Genomic DNA, 26,817 nt, shown 5'->3' on the forward strand with positions numbered 1-26,817 from the left:
AACTTTTAAGTAGCAAGCACCTTAAACAGAAAAGGAACAGGCTTCTGGTTATTTATGTACCTTCTTTGAACTTTCCCTTGCTTTTGTGTGTGGTTTATTGCTTAACATATTTGACTTTTTGTTGGCATTAATACAAGTTCTGTAGGGAAAAGACTGACATGTTAGAGAATGAAGTTTTCCGTTTTTCTTAGTATATTTGTGGCTTCATTTGTATGAATAGTTAAACTCCTGTATCAAAAGAAGATATTAATTATAATTTCACACAAGATATAAAGAAGCTGACTAAACAGTATCATTTCTGTGATATTCTGAATTTTATCATTAAAACTCTTGTAAGTGCCTTCCCCAGTTGGTTGAAACAGCATCCCGATGCTGAACCAAGGTTTTGGGTTCAATCCCCAACCAGGGCACATAAAGAATCAACCAGTGAATGCATAAATAAGTAGAACAACAAATCAGTGTTTCTCCCTTCATCTCAATAAATAAATTAAAAATAAAACTCTTGTAGCTAAAGTCACATACTTTACATAATATTTATTCTGTATAGGATTTATCCACATACAATGATGTCAGCTTTAAAACAATTGGCTGTTACTTGTATAAAGTCATCTTATAAAATAATGAACAACACATCTCAGTGAATTAAGCTGATATTCCAGGATTCAAAAAATTGGATCATTCTAATTCCTGTTTCACTGGGTTGTCTTAGGTAGGCTGCTTAATTTCTGTGTCTTAATTTCCTTACCTTTCATGTGGGATAACTGTCCTATTTCATAGATATGTAAAGAATAACAAAAATTATTAAATACTTTGCAAATATAAAATGTTATATAAATGATAAATAGTAATACTGATTCACTCTAATATAAAATAACAGAACTTTCCATTTATAATCTAAATTTTGGTCCTCCAGTACCTATTATTATCACCCTTTCCAGTTAAATACATCTACTTATGCTGTACTGTTTTTAGGGATTTTCCACAGTATTAATTTTAGGACTCAAAAATATATATACTATGAGTGGAAATGTCAAGATATCATTGCATGACTTGGCAAAATAACTTAAATGAATTGAGTTCTGTATAATAAGGATGATATGCTGCCATAAGAGAACCTATGGTTGTCAGCATATAAGTGCAGTGAGTAATAGGAGTAATAAAGTGAGACTAACGCTTAAAGAGAAATGAAGAGTTATCTAGCTCCAAGGTTTTCAATACTGTACTGAGCTCTACCAAGGTGCCTAGGGAAAGGCTTGTAAGGGACTTTACCCAGAGCAGCTCTGATTTTAGAGTTTCTTCCTTAAATGTTGCCTTCTCTATGAAACAACTCATTAGAAGAAATTGTTATCTTGGGTGAAAAGAAAATCTTTTAAAACATTGATCTAGTCTATTTTGCTTTCTCCAGACAGTAGGCACAACTGCAGTGGTGCTTTATTTTTGCAAAACTTCTTCCCGTCAACAAGACACTCGTAAGGACCATAGAGTTAGAAGGATGTTCAGAAGCTGATAAACAGCATCCCTGCAAGAGCAAACTGGTCTAACCAATTCCCATTATCTTCCAAATATTAAAAAAAGTCATTGGCATAAATAAAGATTATATTAACAGATTATACCATTATGTAACATTTTCCCACATTTAAAAGCCAAAGAATTTAGTTTTCTCAGAAACCAATAAATAGTTTCACTCTAGAAAAGAATTGGTCTCTAAAGTCTTAGATACATATGATAACTGGAATATTATTTACAACTTGCAAACATGTCAGGAACGTTCTTTTACGATACTAAAATGATAGAACAGATAGGCTGTGTAGTTTGGTGAATTTGGTAGCTGTTTTGTTAGGATTGATGCTTGTTATAAACAATTGTAAGAAAGCATTATTTCTGATAAGCCTCTGCTGGTGGCACTGGGTTCAGTGGACCTCGCTGACATTCATGCTGCTGTATGTAAAGTTTGCATGCAGAAGACAATAGCATAAAAGAACATTTAGGTCATAAAGTGCGTTAGAGTATATACATGCAAGCACGCCTTCATTTCTATGAATAAAGCTCAAATCAGTAATTTTTCCTATTGGCTCCAATGACTAAAAATCAGATTATAATTTGGAAAGCTGTTACCACCATCTGGTGAGTGACAACTAGAGAATGACAACTGTTCCCTCCCTCACTGGGATATTGATGACTCCTGATTCAGGAACAGTCATGTTGGGAGAACAATGAACTCAATGCACACTATCCAGTCTTGAAGCAACTGGAAATTTACCATCAGAGGAATCTTGAAAAAGTCTCAGAATTAAGTACCATTAAAAAAAAAAGGTTATTCATCTACTTAATACAAATTTTTTAGAAATTAATCATTTTAGCCCACAAATTGGCATCAAGGACAATCATTAATTAAATTTAAAAAATAACAAAAAGTATCATCTTGAGGTATGTCAGGCTGTATTTAAAAATACAGTATAATAGCCCAGTCGGAGTGGCTCAGTTGGTTGAGCATCATCCTGTGCACTGAAAGGTTGCCAGTTCGATTCCCAGTCAGGGCACATACCTGGGTCACAGCTTTGATCCCTGGTTAGGCCATGTACAGAAGGCAACTGATCAATGTTTCTCTCTCTCTCTCTCTCTCTCCCTTCCCCCCCCCCACCTTCTTCCTCTCTCTAAGCATGTCCTCAGGTGAGAATTAAAATAAAAAAGCAGTATAATACATGGAGCCTCTATCAAAATTCAGTTATATCAAGCTTATTGTGATAACTTGCAGAGACCTTTATGGAGGTCAGTTCTTTACTTCTGGTATATAAATTTTATCTTTAGAAGTAAAGTAAAATAATGCTTCTTCAATTTACCTGTAATTTTGGAATGTTTCATAAGTCACACAGGGGAAGAGTTTAAAATTAACTTTGTATCCTATGAGAAAAGTTTGTTCTGAAAAAGTATATACACAGGATAAGCAAAATGCTTAAAGTGTTTAAGATAATAACTTCTTCAAATCATTTTATATAAAAAATTTACATATAAATAACGACATAAAACATGTCAATAGATACTGTAGGGACATTACTTAGCACTATATGAATAACTAGTTCAAAACATGTTGAAGATGATTAAATTCCTCTTTGTCACACTTTCTAATTTTGATAGGCTTCTTTTATAACTACAGCAGATTGGTGAAGTGCAACTTCATTTCTTCACCATTTCAGGGGACAATATGAGGAGAAAAGGTTGAAAGAGGACTGTTTAAAAATCAAAACCTGTCCAGTCACCAGTCCCACCACATAAACTTTCTGACCTTAATTTCCTCATTTGTAAATCAAAGACAATATTTATCTCGCTGATTAGGTGAGAAAATGTGTGAGATAGCACTTTATAAAAAATATAGCAAGCAGTACATAAATGTTAGAAACTGCTCTTAAGAACTGGCAGAACCTCCAGTGTTCTTGTGTTTTTTTCTTTAGAGGGGAAGAGAACTATATTGACACATCTTCACAAACTACCTTGACTTTTAGGCATCATTAGTTTCCTGCTTTAAGAAAATGGTATCTGGCCGAAACCGGTTTGGCTCAGTGGATAGAGCGTCGGCTTGCGGACTGAAAGGTCCCAGGTTCGATTCCAGTCAAGGGCATGTACCTGGGTTGCGGGCACATCCCCAGTGGGAGATGTGTAGGAGGCAGCTGATCGATGTTTCTAACTCTCTATCTCTCTCCCTTCCTCTCTGTAAAAAATCAATAAAATATATTTAAAAAAAGAAAAAAAAAAGAAAATGGTATCTGTATATCAGGGGTCCTCAAACTACGGCCCGCGGGCCACATGCAAATACAAATATTGTATTTGTTCCCGTTTTGTTTTTTTACTTCAAAATAAGATATGTGCAGTGTGCATAGGAATTTGTTCATAGTTTTTTTTTAAACTATAGTCCGGCCCTCCAACGGTCTGAGGGACAGTGAACTGGCCCCCTGTTTAAAAAGTTTGAGGACCCCTGCTGTATATAATCTCTGGTCAGCCTCTACTTTACTGTTTTTGCTTTTCTTAATACTACTAACTGCATGAGTAATTTTTTAACTTAATGGCAAAATGTTCAAATATGAACGATTTCAAACATTTTAGATTTGTCTTCTGCCATAATCCTAAATCATTTAGGATATCAGAATGATAGGTTGGTGTGGACCTTAAGTTAATAGAATAACATTAGTTCAGTCAGGTTTGGGTGCCTGACTCTTAAATGTGCTTTACTTGGTTCCCTATGAAAACTCAATAGTTTATGTTTTTGAAACACCTTAAAATTACCTTACATGAAGTTTGGTTGTGGTGAATTTCTTTAAAATACTTTCTTTGAGCCCGGCCAGCATGGCTCAGTGGTTGAGCGTTGACCTATGACCAGGAGGTCCCGGTTCAATTCCCGGTCAAGGTACACGCCTGGGTTGCAGGCTCGGTCCCCAGTGTGGGGCGTGCAGGAGGCAGCTGATAAGTGATTCTCTCTCATCATTGATGTTTCTATCTCTCCCTTTCCCTTCCTCTCTGAAACCAATAAAAATATTTTAAAAAATATTTTATTTGAAAAACGTTTGCTTAAGTAGATCTTCCAATATTAAAAGAAAAAAGGCATCTCTGTAATAAAAGTAAGACGATTAACTGTTCATCTATCATGCCAACTCAAGCTAAGTCTTTCTTTCCAGTGCAGCAACATGTTTTAGGGCAACAAAGTTCAGAATGGATACAATGGCCTGTTCAGAAAGCATGCAGGTTATAGTAGGCCATTACTTTTAAGTCAGTCTGACAATTTGTTAATCAGTCTCTGACCATGGAAAAGAGAGAGATACAGGAAGTCGACGTAAGTTGCAGACATGCCAGCTCTGTTGGTGCACATTACAGCTACCTAATGTTGGGCTTTATTTCTTTTTCTTCTTCTTCTTCACTATCATCAACTTGTTGTATGACCAGATCAGCAGACCCATCCTCTACAATCTCCACATATGATCTATTCTCTTCTTCATTCAAATGCCACCTGGAATCCTTTTCGCCATCTGATGGGGACATAAGATGCTGTTCAGCTTCCAGATCAATGGGGAGGCTGTCTATGCCAACTTCAGCAAGGCACTCATTACAGAGTCTGTAGCGCCGGGTTCCTTCCTGGACCACTTGACCTGTTAGATCAGTCACATGGCGTTTGCATTTTCTGCAGATTAGTTTGCATGCCTGGTGAATCTGTGTAGAGATTTAAACAGTGATAAAAAAGGATTTTTAAAAGCAGGACAATTTGATATTCCAGGTATCAGTTCGTAAACTTAAGATGTTAAAGCCTATTAAGTTAGCATCTAGTGCAGCGGTTCTCAACCTGTGGGTCGCGAACAATGAAAATACATCCTGCATATCAGATATTTACATTACAATTCATAACAGTAGCAAAATTACAGTTATGAAGTAGCAACGAAAATAATTTTATGGTTGGGGGTCACCACAACATGAGGAACTGTATTAAAGGGTCGAGGCATTAGGAAGGTTGAGAACCACTGAAGTGTGTTGACCTGCAAACTGAAAAGTCCCGGGTTCAATTCAGGTCAAGGGCACATGCCCGGGTTGCAGGCTCTATCCCCAATGGAGGGCATGCAGAAGTCAGCCAATCAATGATTCTCTTTCATCATTGATGTTTCTATCTCTCTCTCCCTCTCCCTTTCTCTCTAAAATCAATTTTAAAAAATGTACTTAAAAAGTTAAATCTCAACGACCTTTAAATTAAAAAAAAAATAGCATCTAGTTATTAGAAAAAGACAAAGATTTTGGTGATAAATTGACGTCACTGAAATATTACACACCAGTTTTCTCTAAATAATGGCCAATAGTATTAATCCAATAGTATTTTGATATCTGAGATAATACAGGACACCTTTTCAGAATAATAATTGCAAATACTTAATATATGCCATGTACATATTACATATGTAAGATATTACATATCTTAGTTCGGGTGTTAGCTTCCTGAGATTAATAAAGGCAGACATTTTGTCTGTTTTGCTCACTGCTGTATACCTAGCATTTAGAAAAGGGTCTGACACAGAATAGGTGCTCAGGTATATTTGTTGAATAAATAACTATAAAGCAATGCATGAAGAAATTACTTTAAGGTACCCAGTGTCCTTTAAAATTAAAAGGATCTCATCAATGGAATTGAAGTACAAGTAATAGAACAGATTTTGGAAAAAATTCTTATTGCAAGATGATCAGCAAAACAATGTTCCAATATAACTACAGTATTAAACCACTAGAGCATTGACCAGCAAATTCCCTGAGATTTTTCTGACTCTGACAATCCAGTCCTCGACTGGGAGTGGTTCTATTGCCCACCTTGCTGCCTTCCCTGAAGAGACTAAAGAAACGAGGGATACTAGAAAGGCAGTGTCATGCAGAGATACCGGACAGCTGAAACTAGAAATTCTACCAGATAAGGATTCAAGAGTCACCAGTAGATGCTGAGGATCTAAAGTGATTCTGACCCAGACATTTAAAACATTTTTACAGTTTATATTGGCTCCAAAAAGACCAGTCTATAAAAACCTGTTAGATTTTAAATGCATTAAAGTGAATATTCAAAAGAATATCACTGACTTCAAGGTCTCAAAGAATAAAAAGAAAAACATAAAAATTGAATTATGCATTATGTGCAAAGTAAAAACATTAAGTTAGAAAAATTTTTAATATGGTAGAGTTGTGAGAAAAGATTTCCATCATAAATTGATTATCCTAATTGCATGTATTTAAGAAGTAAAATTTGAATGAAAAATCAAATACATACTGTTCGAAAATGGCTACTTAGGTGGTCTAGCCTGCTAAATCTTTTCCCACAAGCTTGACACGGGTAGGGCCGTTCTCCTGTATGACAACGAAGGTGGCGCTTTAGGTCGGCTTTCCGCTTCACCACATGTGTGCAGTATGGGCACTTGAATCTCATCCTGGGCAAATCATCTGTCAGGAGACAGTTTGATTAAATCATTGGAAAGTTCATAACAACCATTCTAATCACACAAAAATATCCAGAAGGACTTGGTGAGTCCAATCTTGAAAAGGTAGAAAGAAATGAAGACTTGATTGTCAATGTAACAGTAAGTACAGAACTATAACTTCAGTATTCAGTATTTGATATATTTACAGTCTGGTAAATTTAGACGGTCACACTTACCTTCTTATTAAATGTCAGAGTCAATAGTTATTGAATGTAAAAAGATAGTAATGGGTTTTAAAACTGTAGATACAATCCAAAAGTAAAAATATTTAATATTGAAGCTTTTAAGTAACTTGTTTTACTTAAAGTTTGTATTCCCCTTGCCTTTGTTTTTCATACACTTGTAGTACTTTTAAAGTTGAAACACTTTCAAGGGTCTTTAATTTGTTTTAAATTCTGGAATGTAAAGCTCTCTTATTTTTTTAATATTATTATTATTGTTAATCCTCGCCCAAGGATATTTTTCCATTGATTTTCAGAGAGAGTGGAAGGGGAGAGACAGAGAGAAACACTGAAGTGAGATACATCGATTGGGTGCCTCCCATATGGCCCGATCAGGGCCAGAGATGGAGCCTGCAACCGAGGTACGTGTCCTTGACTGGAATCGAACCAGGGCCCCTTCAGTCCACAGGCCAACATTCTGTCCAGTGAGCCAAACTGGCCAGGACTATTATTATTATTTTTGAATCTTCACCCAGGGATATGTTTTTGTTTATTTTTATAATATATTTTTATTGATTTCAAAGAGAGGAAGGGAGAGATAGAAACATCAATGATGAGAATCACTGATCATTGATCGGCTGCCTCCTGCACACACCCTATTGGGGATCAAGCCTACAACCCAGGCATGTGCTCTTGACCGGAATCAAACCCGGGTCCCCTCAGTCCACAGGCCAACGCTCTATCCACTGAGCCAAACCAGCAAGGGCTGTTTTTGTTTTTGTTTTAAAACACAGCATGAGCCCTAACTGGTTTGGCTCAGTGGATAGAGCGTTGGCCTGCGGACTCAAGGGTCCTGGGTTCGATTTCGGTCAAGGGCACGTACCTTGGTTGCGGGCACATACCCAGTGGGGAGTGTGCAGGAGGCAGCTGATCGATGTTTCTCTCTCATCGATGTTTCTAACTCTCTATCCCTCTCCCTTCCTCTCTGTAAAAAATCAATAAAATATATTAACAAACAAACAAAAACAAAAAAAACATTTAAAACACAGCATGAGTGATCCTGTGGTTATGGAACTGTTCTTTATCTTGTCCTTTTTTTTTAAAATATTTTTTTATTGATTTCAGAGAGGAAGAGACAGAAACATTAACGATGAGAGAGAATCATTTATTGGCTGCATCCTACACGCTCCACACTGGGGATTAAGCCTGCAATTCCGACATGTGCCCTGACCTGGAATCCAACTGTGACCTCCTGGTTCATAGGTCGATGCTCAACCACTGAGCCATGCTGGCCAGGCTAATTTTTTATTTTAAATGTCATGTCTTCAACATGTTAGTTGTGACCAGAAACAAACCTCAACTTAATAGCTATTAATTCAACTGTTCTTTCCTGAAGTTAGATTTAATAGCCTAGAATTATAAAAGGGCAGAGCCCAAATAAAGAAAGCATGGCTCGCCCTCGCCGGTTTGGCTCAGTGGATAAAGTGTCCTCTATGGACCAAAGGATCCGGGGTTCAGTTCTGGTCAAGGGCATGTAGTACTTTAGTTGGGTTGCAGGCTCCTCCCCGGCCAGGGCCCTGGTCAGGGCATGTGTAGGAGGCAACTAATTGATGTGTTTCTCTCACATCATTATTTCTCTCTGTCTTTCCCTCTCTCTAAAAATCAATGTAAAAATATCCTTGGGTGAGGATAAAAAAAAAAAAAAAAGTATGCTTTATTGCTGTTTTATTTATTCATTCATTTATTTATTTATTTATTTATTATTGATTGATTTGAGAGGGAGAGAGGAAAAGACCGGCTTGTTGTTCCATTATTTATGTATTCATTGGCTGACTGTTATATACCCTGACCTGGGATCGAACCCCCAACCTTAGTGTATCAGGATAATGTTCTAACCAACTAGCACCTGGCCAAGGGGACTCTATTGCTATTATAAAAATATAACAAGATTTCCTATTTTTCTATGCTATTTGCTTGCCTTGGTCAATGGTTAGAACTCAGCAGGATTTTTAGTAAGCTCTGCAATATGATAATACAATTTCATACATTTTCCTGTTAGTATCCTACAAGAAAATGTTATTAGTAAAAATCAACCAGGTTGCTTTTATTTAAAAATATGTTATCTACAACCAAAAAATTTTTTTGAAATCTATAGGACAACAAAGGAAATGTGAATATTGACAGGCTAGTTAGTGATATTAAGAATTTGTTAACTTTGTTTAGGTATAACAATGGTACTGGAGTGTGGTTTAATTCTATATTTTAGGAATACATTCTGAAATATTTACAGACTAAAACATATGATGTCTGAGATTTGCTTAAAAATAATAAAGAGAGGTTAGGGGTAGCCTGGCCAGCGTGGCTCAGCGATCCCCAGTAGGGGCATGCAGGAGGCAGCCAATCAATGATTCTCTCGCATTATTGATGTTATCTCTCTCTCCCTTCCTCTCTGAGATCAATAAAAATATATGTATTTTAAAATTCACTTAGTTCAACTGCCTAGAACACCTAAAAGTAAGAGCATGTTGAGATAGGCTTCATTTCTATAGATCTGGAACCTGAGTGAGGGGACAGATTCTTGTTTTGGGTACCTGGGAAACTTCTTGAAGTGACGTCAGAGCCTTGACCGTACTGATAGCCAACAGCAGCAGAGTCCATTTCAGCATCAATTTGTGCTTGCTCTTCAGATTGGGAAATGTGGCTGGAAGAATCAGATGTTCGTGCTTCTCGCTTGCTTGACTTACAATGAGCAATTTCGGAAGGCTGTGACAATCTCAAATGTCTGGGCTTTTTAATGGGATCTTTCCTTGGTTCTTGCTTGGCCAAGGGTTGCTGAGTATTCCTTTGGGAAGTTGGATGGTAATTATACTTATTCCAAGATTTCCCGCTTATTACACCTGTTCCTTGATCTGGGCTTAGGTGAGAGCGTGGAGAGCTGCTCCCTTCTTGCCAGCCACCGCTATAAAAAGAGGAACGTTCTATGCCATTAGAACTGGCACCTTTATCGGAGAGGCTGAAGTAGCGGTCTTTCTCTTTCTCACTGATGTCTAACGAAGATTTAATGAAGGTCTTACATACACTAATGACATCAGTCATCTGGAGGAAGCTAGCAGCTGACATCACTTCTATGACATTCTGACCAGTCAGCGAGAGTTTGCCGGAATAGACAAAGTCTAGGATGACTGTAAAAGTGTCAGGGGAGAAAGCCTGAAACGTAGCTGTGGTCGGCTGACTTGTCTCCTTTGAATTCTGGGAAAGAAGCATTTTAAAGTAGCCGCTACTAGCAAATAATACATTTCGATGTGCTTTGAAGACCTTCCCTTCAACGAGAATACTGCAATCACAAAACACATCCTGCCGGCGCTGCTCATTCAGTTGTTGCAGGAGTTGAGACTGATGAGAGGAGATCTCCATGCTAAAGAGAGAAGACACATGTAGTCAACAAACACAAAATGACATTGTTTTTCTACAATGAGTCAACTGAAATTACAATCAGAAACCTCTATCTTTTTTCCATGAAAACCACTTCCGTCTTAGAGAATAGTCTCCAAGACACAAAGAATATAGGTTTCAGACTAGACTGTAGGTTAAAAATGGTCAAAGATGCCCGGCCGGTGTGGCTCAGTGATTGAGCGTAGACCTATGAACCAGGAGGTCACGGTTTGATTCCGGATACCCAGGTTGCAAGTTCGATCCCCAGTGTGGGGTGTGCAGGAGGCAGCCGATCAGTGATTCTCTCTCATTAATGTTTCTCTCTCTCTCTCCCTCTCCCTTCCTCTCTGAAATCAATTTTTAAAATTTTTTTAAAATAGTCAAAGAGATAAAAGTTGATATAGACAAGCTTATAGTTATAAGCAAAGACAATAGAGCCAGGTAGCTTGATTTGGAATTCCAGCTCCCCTATACACTGCAGGCCAGCTGAGTGGTCACAAAAAATTAATCATCGCACCCCTCCAGCTATTGTCCTTTTGAAAAAGAGCTTTTCAAATGCTACCAGGCTCTCTTAGAGCTTGATGCTGAGCATAGAACAAGTGGCCATGCCTGAGTTGCCTAACATGAGTGTTACTAATGTACCAAATTATACATTTGGGCATGTGCAGCAGCACTCCATCATCAAGAGGACGTGTTAGGTACAAGATTAGACTAGACAGGTCCTTAATCCACAAATAGGTTTCTGAGCAGCTGGCACAGTTCCCACACACCTCCTCCCAGGACATTGCTGCCTTCCTCAACTCACACATATGGCCCCATGGTGAGTTCCTGACAACTAGCTGACTGAGGAAGAAAGACTTAAGGCCTCGCTTAGAGGTTCTGCACAATATGCTGGCACCAGCTGGAAGTGGATGGCTGCAACATCATGACTCCAATCAGGAATGTCCCTGAAAGGCAATGGGGAGGGAAATATCCCCATTAGGCATCTGGCTGTCCACTTGGTCTGGACGAAGAGATAGACACAGGTATGGATTTTGTCCTGATTCATGGACAAGGCCTAACCAGTTGTTCAAATGCTCAAGGATTTACAAAGAACCAGATAGAAGCATCAGTCACTGAAAGGCATGTGAAGAAAAGGCAGATGGATATACCTGTTGGAATGGGCACAGGGTAAGTGGTTTTAGTGTCTTGTGTGAATGCTGAATAAAGGGTACTAGCTGCTGAGGAGCTCTCAGAAACCAGGTGGACAAGAAGACCTGTGCTGTGGATGCTGGCTGGCCTCTTTCCCTAGTCACCATGAAGCTGGCCACGTACTCCATCACCCAGAAGCAGCTTGTCTGATAAAATGGTGGAATAACCAACTGAAAATTCCATCCTGGCCCCATCTGACAGGTGACACCTGTCAGAGAGACTGCTATCCAAATGGATGAAGTGTTACTAATGTACCACTGGTGCTTTTAAACACCATCGTTAATATGATGCTATTTTTTCCATAGATAGAATACTCACTTCTAGAAAAAAAGCGGTGGTTCCTCCTTTCACTTTTACCTTTAATATCCCACTTACAGAATATTTGCTTCCTCTCCCTGCTGAGGTCTTAGCTCCCAAGATGGGAACGCCTCACCAGGGAAACATCGCATGGTTCCATTCAGTTAGATTGTGACTGACCTAAAAGAAGAATTAGTATCACCCATTTTGGGGAGACCATGAGTCTTTGTATGAAGGAAAGCTGCATATTGCAAGGCAGACTAGTAAACTTGTTTAGAATTTTAAATATGGGAAGAGCGGTGTGTGTGGATGCCAAGTAGCCAAAGTGGTGGACTATGTTGGTCATTTGCCTGTTGTCTCTCAGCTCAACATCCTTCATGCTCTGCTCTACTCACTACTGATGGAATTCTGCCAACAATATTTCCCAGGCTTCCTTCCTTGCAGCTGGCTTCCTGTTAGACTCTCTCAACAGAAGGAACTGATAGAAGATTAGAAAAAGGAAAAGAAATTTCCTGCTTTGGGCAGTGGAAATGCAGCAACTGCTGGCTGTTGGTGTGGTGGCTGCAGGGCTGGGGTGATTCTGGACTGCATTAGCCTTCCCACCCTTTGGACTTCCCATCTCTGACAGAAGTGGCACTTCCTTGGCAGATCCAGAACTGACTGTGACAGCAGGAATGGAAAGGAAGGAAAAGTTGCTAAATACTTGAATGGGAAATAAATCTATAGGTCTTAATGGCTGATTGGAGGGAAAAACTGGCTTAGAGGCAATGACCTTGGTTGTAAGTACACTGTGTTAGAGGAGAGTGGGAAGTCAGGTAATGATGGCCAGAAAATGCTGACCGGAAGTCCAGAGAAGTCAGACTTGAAGATAGAGATGTAGGAGATGTCTGCAAATAGAGATGAAGGGGCTCAGAGGAAACTCGGGCTGAGAGGAGAACCTGGGGGACTGCCCGTGACTGCAGAGCATGGGGAAGAGAGCCAGTGTTACAGGTAGCACTGCAGGGAGAATCAGAACACTGAAACACCTTGCCCAAGGTGGGGAGTTTCAAGAAGCAGTGAAGGGGTCAATACAGGGAAAAATAAAAGGGCCACAGGCAATAATAGTAGCGATATGCATTGTCTCCCTTTGTCCCCAAACTATTTTTTTTTAAATATATTTTATTGATTTTTTACAGAGAGGAAGGGAGAGAGATAGAGAGTTAGAAACATCGATGAGAGAGAAACATCGATCAGCTGCCTCCTGCACATCTCCTACTGGGGATGTGCCCGCAACCCAGGTACGTGCCCTTGACCGGAATCGAACCCGGGACCTCTCAGTCCGCAGGCCGACGCTCTATCCACTGAGCCAAACCGGTTTCGGCATGTCCCCAAACTATTAAGTGGGTGACTATCCCCATTTTACAGAAAAGGGTATTAACCCAGACAGTGACTCCAAAGTTGCAGCCTATAACTACTGAACTATACTACTACAGCACTGGGGGGTGGGGAATGAGGTGGAAAGGGGATGCTGGGAGATCAGAGTGCTGACAATAGTTCTATCACTGGATTAGCTATATGTCATGAGAAGTAACTTTACCTTTCTAGGCTTAATTTTCTTCTCTGAAAATTGGGGGGATTGGTCTAGATAATCTCTGGCCCTATGTAATATGAGTCTTTGATTAAAATGGAACAGAAGACACAACAGAGGCAATGAATTAAAATTTTAGCAATAGGTGAACAGGGAAAACTGGCCAAGAAGATCCAAATGTTTAATGTTTTATACAGTGAACTTCCAAGCAATAAATCCCCTCTCGTATACATAAAATCTACCATTGCAAAGTTATACTTTTTATCTATGTATTTAAGTTAGGTATAATATCAAGAATTAAAATTTTTCATACCTGGAAATTTACAAATGCTGCTCTAAAACCCTGCTACGTCAACTGAGTAGAGTAAAAATGGGAAGGTTCCAAGTCAAACACAGGAAGGATTGTCCTGTAGAGAGAAAATAACTATTTATAATGTATTTTTGTAATAAAAGACATAAACATCTGCTAAGGTACATAATAAATATTTATTTAAATAAATTACATGCGAGCATTTATCACGTATCATTTTTTAGCATGTAAAACCAGATAATCTGGCACAGATTATTAGTGAGTGGAAATGTATAAATAAAGAAATAACTTATTACCTGAACCTTAATATTTAAATCTGCAAGAGGAGGTTTCCAATATTAAAAATATATTATAGTAAATTGAAAGCAAACATACTTTTTAACTATGATAATAAAATAAACTTCTTAAGACAACAGCTAGTCAAAGACAGGCCAGCAAATGAGATACCAAGACAGCAACATATGTCCTATTACCCTTTTCCTGCAAGTAGCATCCATATGGTTTGCAAAAAAAAACAAACAGAATAGCATTCAAGACTCAACTTGAAAAATTCAACGTTACTTAAAAACTGTAAGGTTAAGAGAGAAGTGGGGAAAGAATCCTACTACATATGTTCAGAAAGCCCCACTGCAGTCACCCAAATCTTTCATAACTCTTAATCTGATTTGCCAGATTACACCAGAGTATACCACAATTGTTTTTAAGAGTTAAAGTGTGTTTTTCTAAAAATATTTTTTTATTGATTTCAGAGAGGAAGGGAGAGGGAGAAAGAAATAGAAACATCAATGATGAGGGAGAAGCATTGATCGGCTGCCTCCTGCACGCCCCCTTCTGGGGATCGAGCCTGCAACCGGAGCATATGCACTTGACCAGAATCGAACCCAGGGACCCTTCAGTCTGCAGGCCAACACTCTATCCACTGAGCCAAATTGGCTAGGGCATATACCACAATTTTTAACAGCAGCTGCAACAAGTCTTGCTATAGAAAACTTCAGTTCCTACTTTATTCCAAACCTTTTTAATTACCACCAACAACAAAATCTATCCCACTATTTTCATTGACCATTAATTTTGTTAATATAGAGTGTTAAGGCTTATGTCCACAGGCAGTGGGAAAATGGATTTTATGCTTTTTAAATTAATCAATTAAGCTAAGAATTACCACCAAAATAATTTTGACTGCCTGGTGGGATGGCTCACTGGTTGAGCATCAACCTATGAACCAGGAGGTCAGAGCACATGCCTGGGTTGTGGGCTCGATCCCCAGTAGGGGGCATGCTGGAGGCAGTCTAGCAATGATTCACTCTCATCACTGATGTTTCTATCACTCTCTTTCTCTCTGCCTTCCTCTCTGAAATCAATAAAAATATATTAAAAAAAAAAAAGAGGTCACCAGTTCACTTCCCAGTCCAGCATGTGCCCAGGTTGTGAGCTCAATCCCCAGTGGGCGTGTGCAGGAGGTAGCTGATCCATGATGTTTCTCTCTCATTGATGTTTCTATCTCTCTAACCCTCTCCTTTCCACTCTCTTTAAAAATCAATAAAAACGTATTTTAAAAAAAGAAGAAAACATATGCATCAACTACCCACTCTTGAGGAGGTCTGAATTCTGGCAACTTAAATCATTCAAAACACTGCTGACCTAGAGGTTTATAAAAAAAATTTATTTTTATTTTTATTTTTTTAATTAAATCTTTATTGTTCAGATTATTACATTAGTTCCTCTTTTTTCCCACCATAACTCCCCTCTACCCAGTTCCAACCCCACCCTCTGCCCTCACTCCCCACCCATTGTCCTCATCCATAGGTGCACAATTGTTGTCTAATCTCTTCACTCACCCCCACATCCCTTCCCCACCACCCCCTCAAGAATAGTCAGTCCATTCCCTTTCTATGTCCCTGGTTCTGTTACAATCACCAGTTCATCAGATTATTTATTCACTTGATTTTTAGATTCACTTGTTGATAGATGTGTATTTGTTGTTCATAATTTGTATCTTTACCTTTTTCTTCTTCTTCCTCTTCTTACAGGATACCATTCAGCATTTCATATAATACTGGTTTGGTGGTGATGAACTCCTTTAGCTTTTTCTTATCTGTGAAGCTCTTTATCTGGCCTTCACTTCTGAATGATAGCTTTGCTGGATAAAGTAGTCTTGGTTGTAGGTTCTTGGTATTCATCACTTTGAATATTTCTTGCCACTCCCTTCTGGCCTGCAAAGTTTCTGTTGAGAAATCAGCTGACAGTCGTATGGGTACTCCCTTGTAGGTAACTGATTTTCTTTCTCTTGCTGCTTTTAGGATTCTTTGTCTTTTGCTCTTGGCATTTTAATTATGATGTGTCTTGGTGTGGTCCTCTTTGGGTTCCTTTTGTTTGGGGTTCTCTGCGCTTCCTGGACTTGGAAGTCTATTCCTTTCACCAGGTAGGGGAAGTTTTCTGTCATTATTTCTTCAAATAGGTTTTCAATATCTTGCTCTCTCTCATCTTCTGGCACCCCTATAATTCGGATGTTGGTACGCTTGAAGCTGTCCCAGAGGCTCCTTACACTATCTTCATATTTTCGGATTCTTTTTTCATTTTGCTTTTCCAGTTGGGTGTTTTTTGCTTCTTCGTATTTCAAATCTTTGACTTGATCCTTGCGACCCTCTGGTCTACTGTTGGGAGTCTGTATAATATTCTTTATTTCAGTCAGTGTATGCTTAATTTCTAGTTGGTCCTTTATCACAACATCGAGGGTCTCGTTAGATTTCTTGAGGATCTCACTACATTTATCGGTGGTCTTACCAGTCTTTTCGAGGATCTCACTACATTTATCGGCAGTCTCACCAGTCTTTTCGAGGGCCTTACTCAATTTATCGGCGGCTTCTAAACAGTTCTTTAAAGACCTTAAAAGTGTGGTTTTAAACTCTATATCCAACAGTTTGCTTTCCTCCAATTCTGTCATTTGTGTCCTGTTTCTTTGTCTCGGCATTTTTTATGCTTCGCTGTGTCGATAGAGTGCCTTTCTGTGCTAAGTGTCCCAATTACCTGAGGTAGACACTCTTGGTGCAGCCCCTTGTGGGCTGCGTGCACAGTCTTGTTGTAGTTGAGCCTTGATTGTTGTAGTTATCACTGTGAGGAATTGACCTCCAGGCCAATTGGCTGTGGGAATCAGCTGTGTCTGCGGTGGGAGAACTTCTGTGCTGGAGACACCCCTCTGGGGCTAGACTTGCTTCCATGGGGCTTTGGTGCTCACTGAGTCTGCCCCCTGAGTGTGTCTTTTATAGTTCCACGGAGCTGCAAGCTGGGTGGTCCCACTCTGACCTCTGGGCTTCCTGGCTCCTGGATCTCTAGGGAGGTGCTAATCTAGCCTTTGCCTGAGGCTATCCAGCAAAAGCCTCCCTGCAGGGCTTGGGCGGGGCAGGTCCCACAGGATCAACAGGGCGGGATTAGCAAGTATGGCTGCTCTCAGTCTTGCCCTCAGAGGCTCTGCTTCTCAGTGTCCCAGTAGTCGCTGCAAGCCCCACGGAGAGAAAGCTGCCCTAGGGTTCTGAGCGATGCCAGACAGTCCCGCTTTTCCCGTATGAGTGTGGGTCCTTAGAGACTCGCCCGGAACTGGAGCTCAGAGCCTGAGACTCCCTCCCGATTGAAAACGACAACCGTGCCCTCAGCCTCCAGCCCGCTCCGCATGCACTCCGAACCTTAGTATTTTACTTCAGCACTGCGCCTCCTGCTTTTCTCTTTTCTCCTAGTTGTAGAACTTCCACTCAGCCAGCTTTCCTGTGGTTCTGGATGATTTCCGTTCCGTCTTTTAGTTGTATTTTTGAAGTGGTTGTTCGAGGCAGCAAACTCCCGTGTTTACCTATGCCGCCATCTTGGTTTCCATAAAAAAAATTTTGATACATCAAACTAAAAAGTTTTTTGCACAGCAAAGGAAACCATCAACAAAATGAAAAGGTAACCCATTGAATGGGAGAACATATTTGCCAATGACACATATGATAAGGGATTAATATCCAAAATTTATAAAGAACTTAAAAATTCAACACCAGAAAATCAAACAAACCAATTAAAAATGGGCAAAGGACCAGAATAGACATTTCTGCAAAGAAAACATACAGATGGCCAATAGATACATGAAAAGATGCTCATCGTCACTAATCACCAGGGAAATACAAATTAAAACCACAATGAGGTATCACCTCACACCTTTCAGAATGGCTTTCATCAATAAACAAACAAGTGTTGGCAAGGGTGTGGAGAAAAGGGAACCCTCGTGTACTGTTGGTGAGAATGCAGATTGGTGCAGCCACTGTGGAAAGCCATATGGAGTAACCTCAGAAAATTAAAAATGGAGTCTGGCTGGTGTGGCTCAGTGCTTGAGGGTCTACCTATGAACCAGGATTCCTAGTCAGGGCACATGCCTGGGTTGTAGGCTCAATCCCCAATAGGGGGGCATATAGGAGGCAACCGATCAATTATTCTCTCTCATCACTGATGTTTCTATCTCTCTCTTCCTCTCCCTTCCTCTCTAAAATCAATAAAAAAAATATATTTTTTTTTAAGTGGGGGAAAAAAACCCTGCCTGGCCTGTGTGGCTCAGTGGTTGAGTATCGACCCATGAACCAGGAGGTCAGGGTTCAATTCCTGGTCAGGACACATTCCCAGGTGTGGGCTTGATCCCCAGTAGTGGACATGCAGGAGGCAGCTGATCAATGATTCTCACTCATCATTGATGCTTCTCTCTCTCCCTTCCTCTGAAATAAAAAAAACACACACAAAAAACAACCTTGTGGTAATCCAATCCCTGCCATACCTTTTCCTACCTCCTTAATTTCAAATGCATAAAAGAAGCTGCAAAACTGTTATTCTTTGGAGCATCTGAGATCTTGCTCCCTGGCATACGTCATGTTTGGCTCAAAAAACTCATAAAAATTCTCTAAAAACTAAAATTACTGCCCAGTCAGTGTGGCTCAGTGGTTGAATCGACCTATGAACCAGGAGGTCACAGTTCCATTCCTGGTCAGGGCATATGCCTAGGTTGCGGGCTCAACCTCTAGTGTGGAGCGAGCATCATTGATGTTTCTCTCTCTCTCCCTTTCTCTCTGAAATTAAAAAAAAAAATGTATTTATAAATAAACTAGAGGCCCAGTGCACAAAATTCATGCACGGATGAAGTCCCTAGGCCTGGTTGGCGATTGAAACACGAGCATCTGGCATGGAAGGGCAGATCCCAGCTGACCTCTGGGCCCTGGGCAGCACCTAGGCCCCTGGACCCCGAGCAACCCCTCTGCCTGAGTCACAGAAGCTGAGTCCCCACGCAGGAATGCGGTGAGCGCAGCCAGACGCCACGGGCCAGGGCGCAGCATGGGCCTCTGGGCCGCCCAGCGACGCCACACGACTGCAGCCCAGCTCACCCGGAAGAGGGGCAGGCTCCTCACGGGCACCCAGCACTGAGCGTGGAGGCTTCCCTCGTGCACAAGCCCTGGCGTCCCAGGGGAGGGTAGCAGGGGGAGTGAGAGCAAGCTCAGCGGACACCCCGCATTCTCACCGCACCTCCCTCCCTCTCACCTCCGCCCTCAGGTAGCCGGTGAGAGGGAGGTTGGTCGCTGCCACCCACCCCCAGTTCCCTGTCCCAGCCCAGGGTCCGGCCCTGATCCGGGCGATCAGGGCCTGCCAGCCACGGTCACCATCTGTGGGGCGATCAGCAGGGCAATCGGGCCCCCGCTCACACCCACCTTGACCTGGCGCCACCTGCTCACCTGGTCCACCATCCTGCCGAGGGGCCCATTAGGACCGGCAGCGTCACCTCCACTGCCACCCGCTGCCAGCACCACGTTACCAACGCCCACCATGTTCCATGCCATCCCCTGGTGGTCAGTGCATGTCATAGTGAGCGGTCGAACTCCCGGTCAAACGACCACCCGAGAGGGCAATTTGCACATTAGGCTTTTATTATATAGGAGGATAAACAAATAAATAACCTCGCACTAGCTGGTTTTGCTCAGTAGATAGAGAGTCAGCCTGTGGACCAAAGAGTCCTGGGTTCGATTCCGGTCAAGAGCAAGTACCTTGGTTGCAGGCTCCTCCCCAGCCAGGGCCCTGGTTGGGGCTCGTGCAGGAGGCAATCAATCAATGTGTTTCTCTCACATAGATGTTTCTCTCTGTCTTTCCCTATCTCTTCCACTCTCCCTAAAAAAAATCAATGGAAAAATATCCTCAGGCGAGGGTTAACAAAAATGAAAATAAAAATAAAAACAAAAATACCCTCATATACACAGACAATAGTATGGTGATCACCAGAGGGAAAGGGGAGTGGGGGGCAGAAGAGGGTATAGGAGGATAAATGGTGTTGCAAGCTTGACTTGGGATGGTGAACACACAGTACAACATACAGTAAAGAATAGAAGTGGCTATGAAAAGGATTTTGAGAAATACCTGTCAGGATCAAACGGAGGCATAAACTAGGATTTTGTCGTTGGGGGAATGAAATAAATAATTTTTAAGAACAACTCCTTGCTATACTAAAATTCATCTATCTCCTAGCCCCAGTGAGCTCAGAGGGCACTCAGCAAAGGGTATTTGCTCTGATCACTTTAGCTTCACTATTTCTACAACAGTACTTAAGAACACACTAACTAATACTGCATAGTGTACTGGGTCTTCACAGTAACAAGCAGAAGTTAATTGTGATTTTTTAGGGCAGTGGTTCTCAACCTTCTGGCCCATTATTTTTATTTTATTTTTTTCCCTTTATTGAATAAGATATTACAAATGTGTCCTTATCCCCCCAATGTCCCCTCATCCTCCCAAACCTGCCCTCACCCTCACTCTTCTGGCCCTTTAAATACAGTTCCTCATGTTGTGACCCAACCATAAAATTATTTTCGTTGCTACTTCATAACTGTAATGTTGCTACTGTTATGAATCGTAATGTAAATATCTGATATGCAGGATGGTCTTAGGCGACCCCTGTGAAAGGGTCGTTCAACCGCCAAAGGGGTCGCGACCCACAGGTTGAGAACCGCTGTTTTAGGGGAACTGATTTCTAAACAGTTTTACCCTGTAATGAAATAGCATGTTTAGGGGCAACCACCAAGTTCCACCCTAGAAAATATTAGTTAGAGTAGATCTGTATGTTAATCCTTTCTAACTTCTTTCTGGAAAATTAAAAAGTACGTTTCCCAGACTCCTTTAAGTTTCCCCAGGTGAAATGGGGTCCATCTCTCAGAGACTCTGCAGTGAGATTTGGAAGGCAGAAATGAGGCGGACACATCTTTCTGCTGTTTGGGCTGGTAGTGCTGGCAAGCAGGTTTGTGGAAACGCTGGGCTCCTCGTCAGCAGCACCCCAGTGCCCAGGGCTTCGTGGCTGCCAAGAGACAAGTTTGGTGGAGACAGCCGTCCGTCTCTAGTTGGTGGATGCTGAGGGGCAGTTTCGGGGCAGCAATTTCTTGACCCCTGAATTGCAGCGAGCAATGCCATCTGGAACTCAGCAATGCCAGTGGTTCCCTCCCCTGGAGGGCCTGTTTGACAGTCTGTTTCTGGGAGTAATTTCTGAAGGCCCAACCTGGAGCCCACTCCTTCCTGCCCTTCCGATGGTTTTGTAAGCACTCGGTTCCCTTTAGTAAACAAATTAAAACACTAAAGTGGTTTCTCTTTTCTGAAATTGGGCCCAGATGACATATTAGTACATCATTTGCCTCAAAATTTGAACAGGTATGTGCCCTGACCAGGTATCAAGGAGCAAGTGAACAGAGACTGGAATTCAGGCGGACTGACCTCAAACTGACACTCTGCTGAAGTCTTATATTCCTCTTCTGATCATAGTGTATGCACAACGCTGCTAGGGTGCAATAAAAAGTAAGTATTACTGGCCCTGGCCGGGTAGCTCAGTTGGTTAGAACAGTGTCCCAATACACCAACGTTGTGGATTTGACACCTGGTCAGGGTACATACAAGAATCAAGCAATGAACACATGGGTGGGTGGAACAACAAATCAATGTTTCTCTCTCTCTAAAAATCATCAAATTTTTAAAAATATTTTATTGATTTTTTTACAGAGAAGAAGGGAGAGGGATAGAGAGTTAGAAACATCAATGAGAAACATCGATCAGCTGCCTCCTGCACACTCCCCACTGGGGATGTGCCCGCAACTAAGGTACATGCCCTTGACCGGAATCGAACCTGGGACCCTTCAGTCCGCAGGCCGACACTCTATCCACTGAGCCAAACCGGTTTCGGCAATCATCAAATTTTTTTAAAAGTCGGTGGAGAGAATGTTGGCTGCGGACTGAAGGGTCCCTGGTTCGATTCCAGTCAAAAACACATGCCCAGGTTTCGGCCTTAATCTCCAGGAGGGAGCATGCAGAAGGCAGCCCATCAATGACTCTCTCTCTTCATTGATGTTTCTCTCTCTCTCTCTTTTCCCTTCCTCTGTGAAATCAATAAAAATATATATATTTTAAAAGTCACTCCTTTAAAAGAAAAAATATATATTATTGTTATTATGATTCAATTTACATACCCCTAAGAAAACTTGAGATAGCATGGAGAAAGAAATGATAGAGAGGAAGACCAGGGAGGCCAATTTAAAGGCTAAATGCAAGTATCAAAGCAAGAAATGGTGAAGAACTAAGAACTGAACTAAGACAGTGGAGACAAAGGAGAAGAAACAGGAAGTTTTCCATGAAAATAGTAATTGTCCTGTAAATTGGGATCAGTTAATAAACTTATTTTAAAATAAAAAAATAAATAAATAAATTGGGATCAGTTATAACTTGACAACATTTACATCTATAGGGCATTAACACAAATTACATTCAAAATAGTACCCTTTCTGAGAGATGCAAATCAAAACAACAATGAGGTACCATCTCACACCTGTCAGAATGGCTATCATCAACAAAGCAACAAACGACAAGTGCTGGAGAGGATGTGGAGAAAAAGGAACACTCGTGCACTGCTGGTGGGAATGCAGACTGGTGCAGCCACTATGGAAGGCAGTATGGAGTTTCCTCAAAAAACTAAAAATGGAACTCCCATTTGACCCTGTGATCCCACTTCTAGGAATATATCCCAAGAAATCAGAAACACCAATCAGAAAGGATATATGCACCCCTATGTTCATAGCAGCACAATTCACCATAGCTAAGATCTGGAAACAGCCTAAGTGCCCATCAGTAGATGAATGGATTAGAAAACTGTGGTACATCTACACGATGGAATACTATGCTGCTCTAAAAAAGAAGGAACTCTTACCATTTGCAACGGCATGGATGGAACTGGAGAGCATTATGCTAAGTGAAATAAGCCAGTCAATGAAGGAAAAATACCACATGATCTCATTCATGGATAATAAAGACCATTATAAACTTATGAACAAAAATAGATACAGAGGCAGAGCTGCCTCAAACAGACTGTCAAACTGCAGCGGGAAGGCCGGGGAGAGTAGGGGGGCAGAAGGGGGGGTAAGAGATCAACCGAAAGGACTTGTATGCATGCATATAAGCATAACCAATGGACATAAGACACTGGGGGGTAGGGGAGGCCAGGGGATTGTCAAGGGCGGGGGGAAAAAGGAGACATATGTAATACCCTTTGTAATACTTTAAGTAATAAAACAATTTAAAAAATAATAAAATATTAGCTTCCAGAATAACAACAACAAAAAAATAGTACCCTTTTCTTCTTCGTTTCCCTAATCCTCATTGGAGGATATGTTGTTTTTTATTTATTCTAGAGAGAGAGGAAGGGACAGGGAGAGAGAGAAACAAATACAAGAGACAAATATATCAGCTGCCTCCCATACTTGCCCAGGAATCGAACCCCAAAACCTGGTTATGTGCCCTGACTGGAAATTGAACCCAGACCCATTGGTGCACCACAGGATAACACTCCAACCAGCCGAGCCACACCGGCCAGCGCCATAATAGTACTCTTAAGTTATCAAGAGAGGTTTATTTTCTAACTAGTGGCCCGGTGCATGAAATCATGCACATTAAAAGGGAATTAATTAGAGGAAATATTTTAATATTGCTATTTGCCCTTTCTCTATAATAGAAGTGTCAGAGATGAAAGAAAATTAGTAAAATGTATATGAAACTCCCTCCTGTCAGAGTCTGGGGCGTGCCACGGGAATCAGAGTCAAGTCCCCGCCCACCTGGGTCGCGCAAGACCCAGACCTGGCCGGCCCCACTCCTGTCAAGCCCCGCTGGGTGGGGGGCACAGCCTCAGGTCCCCCGGCCCGGCCTCAGGTCCCCCCACCCTGGCGTGACAGTGTGACAGCGTGATGATCATTTGCATATTAGCTCTTTATTATATAGGATATGTGATTAAATCAGAGAAATTGGTAATAAATTTAAATTTTTCTTAATTCAGTAGACAATAAAAGTTGAAACAGCACCTGGCTGGTGTGGCTCTGTGGTTTAGTGTTGACCCATGAACCAGGCAGTCAGGGTTCAATTCCCAGTCAGGGCACATGCAAGAGTTTGGGGCTTGATCCCCAGTGGGGGGCATGCAGGAGGCAGGGGATGGAAGATTCTCATCATTGATGTTTCTATCCTCCCTTCCCCTCTCTGAAATCAATAAAAACGTATTTCAAGAAAAAAAAAAAGAGAATCAAAACCATAGTTGCGAAAGTTTCATTGATACAATGGCATTTAAGTTAATTCCAAAAGAAGTGAGAGTATGTAGGTATCTAGGGGGAAAGTACTCCAGGCAGATGGAATAGCAAGTACAGAGGCTCTGGGTGGAGCAGACAAGGAGGGCTGGGGACAGCAGTGAGAAACTGAGTCAGAAAAAGGAAGGGAAGCCCTAGCCGGTTTGGGTCAGTGGATAGAGCGTCAGCCTGCAGACTGAAGGGTCCCAAGGGCACATGCCTGGGTCTCGGGCTGGATCCCCAGTAGGGGGCGTGCAGGAGGCAGCTGATCAATGATTCTCTCTCATCATTGATGTTTCTATCTCTCTATCCCTCTCCCTTCCTATCTAAAATCAATAAAAATATATTTAAAAAACAAAAAGGAAGGGCAGATTGTGAGACAGGTAGGAGTTCCTGGAGGGCCTCATCAAAGATTTGGGGGACTGTGACTTTGTTTGTTTTGTTAATCCTTACCTGAGGATATTTTTCCATTGATTTTTTTTTTTTTTTAGAAAGAGTGGGAGAGGGAAAGAGAGAGAAACATCCATGTGAGAGAAACACATAGATTGGTTGCCTCTGCAGGAGCCCCGACCTGGGCCCTTGGTTGCGGGGAGGAGCCTGCAACCAAGGTACATGCCTTTGACCAGAATCGAACCGGGGACTCCTTGGTCCACAGGCCAACACTCTATTCACTGAGCCAAACCGGCTAGGCAGGGCTTTGGCTTTTTAAAAAAATACATTTTTATCGATTTTAGAGAGAGAAGAGAGAGAGAGAGAGAAACATCAATGTGAGAGAGAAACATGGATTGGTAGCATCCCGTAGGAACCCCATGCAGGGGATCAAACCCAAAACCTGGGCATGTGCCCTGACCAGGAATTCAACCATTGACCTTCTGAGGCACCTAAGGACACTCAACCAAGTGAGCCACACTGGCCAGGGTGGGGCTCTGACCTCTCATCTGAGTAAAATGAGGAGCCACTGACCAATTTTGAACAAAAAAAGTGTCAAAAAATTCCCTCCAGGGGAATCAAATAAACTTAGATAAAATCTTTTATTATACACATAAAATGTCACTGAAAGGGTTAATCCTATTAGAGGTAAATTCTGCATCTTGAAAACACAACTTAAATGCTATAAAATGATTTAAGTGTTCCCATATCTTACGTTTTTTTTCTGGCCCCGTCATTATCAACAGAAGGGCTGGTGATTTCAAGTCCAGGAGGTGGGATGGGACAGGGTGCCCTCTTTCTTGGCGCCTGAAGTTTACACAACCAAGGAGGAGCCCAGCTGCTCACGATGCCTCCTAGTGACACAGCCTAATCCACCTGCGCCCATCGGACAGGGGTGGGGGTTAAATCCTCACTTCCCACTTCCCATGGCTGAGGCCAAGCAGTTTCCCAGGAATAAAGAGAGGCGATTCCTCGTTATCAGTGAAGGGCTCTTGCTCTTGGGGTCCCACAAACCCACCCATCACGGAGGCTCTGACATTGGACTGGAGAGAAAATTTGGCCATTGATTCTTCCGCGGAGGATTCTGAACTTTTTTTCTGATAAGGATCAGTTACGGTTTTTAGACCTGGAGAGCCAGGTGGCTGACTTTCCTTCCAGAAGTCTGGAGGTGACTTCAGGAGGAAAGACAGAGCAAGAACAGGAGGAGAGGGCGCCGCGGGGCTGCCATCGCTCACCTCCCACCTCCTGGCTTAGAGGTGCAGCTCCGCGTTTCACCAAATAAAGTTCAGCGAATATGGATGTTTCTTAAGAACAGAAGTAACAATCTACGGCTTCCAAACACAACCTGATATATAAATGTCAGCTATTACAATGCTAGGTATCAATTATTATCTCATTTTTTAAAACTCCGCTTTTTGAAAGATGTGGACTTTGGCTACTGGCACACTGACACTGACGTGCATTTTAAGGAGACGAGGCTAAACCGCTCACTTGCAAAAGCGGCGGTAGAAGGTGCGTGTGTGGTTCCGTCATAAAACAATGATCATAGCCCAGTGTGTGTTAGGTGCCTTCGGCTGTAGGCAGGGATCTGTCGCATGATATGAAAACCGAACGGAGGAATGGTTTGCTGGGAAACTCGTACGCTCGCTCATCAGCCTCCATCCCGGGGTAGCACGGCCGCGGGACTCGATCGTAGCCCAGTCTCCATTCCCGCCCCTTAAAAGAGACTGCGGGCTGAGGGCAACAAGCATGAGTACGGCTTGACACCAAACCTCTGTTAGTTTGTTAGTACTTTTTATTTCCA

At 41.6% G+C, this 26,817-nt stretch overlaps 1 protein-coding gene across 2 annotated transcripts; it reads right to left on the minus strand.

Annotated features, from left to right (window-relative positions):
- Nucleotides 1-4,495: 4,495 nt before the first annotated feature.
- Nucleotides 4,496-26,202, minus strand: ZBTB8A (zinc finger and BTB domain containing 8A). Of its 2 annotated transcripts, none has more exons than XM_006094228.3 (5): nt 25,729-26,202; nt 13,951-14,044; nt 9,742-10,565; nt 6,782-6,951; nt 4,496-5,196 (listed from the first exon to the last, which is right to left on the minus strand). In XM_006094228.3, exons 3-5 carry the CDS (start codon nt 10,562-10,564, stop codon nt 4,864-4,866), a joined length of 1,326 nt encoding a protein of 441 aa, XP_006094290.1. In that variant the 5' UTR covers nt 10,565; nt 13,951-14,044; nt 25,729-26,202; the 3' UTR covers nt 4,496-4,863. The 2 variants fall into 2 exon arrangements, with proteins under 2 accessions (XP_006094290.1, XP_014315979.1); XM_014460493.2 differs by lacking the exon at nt 25,729-26,202 and adding an exon at nt 21,706-21,739.
- Between the last annotated feature and the right edge of the window lie 615 nt (nt 26,203-26,817).

Source organism: Myotis lucifugus, unplaced genomic scaffold, assembly GCF_000147115.1.
Source record: "Myotis lucifugus unplaced genomic scaffold, Myoluc2.0 scaffold_131, whole genome shotgun sequence".
NCBI classification, from domain to species: domain Eukaryota; kingdom Metazoa; phylum Chordata; class Mammalia; order Chiroptera; family Vespertilionidae; genus Myotis; species Myotis lucifugus.

Bases quoted from the DNA above. Each gene is read 5' to 3' on its own strand.
- ZBTB8A (XM_006094228.3), bottom strand. From the start codon at position 10,564: ATGGAGATCTCCTCTCATCAGTCTCAACTCCTGCAACAACTGAATGAG. The intron at 6,952-9,741 runs GTACCCAAAACA...GTCTCCTGACAG, and splicing joins CACTTCAAGAAGTTTCCCAG to ATGATTTGCCCAGGATGAGA. The intron at 5,197-6,781 runs GTATGTATTTGA...ATCTCTACACAG, and splicing joins TAAGTAGCCATTTTCGAACA to ATTCACCAGGCATGCAAACT.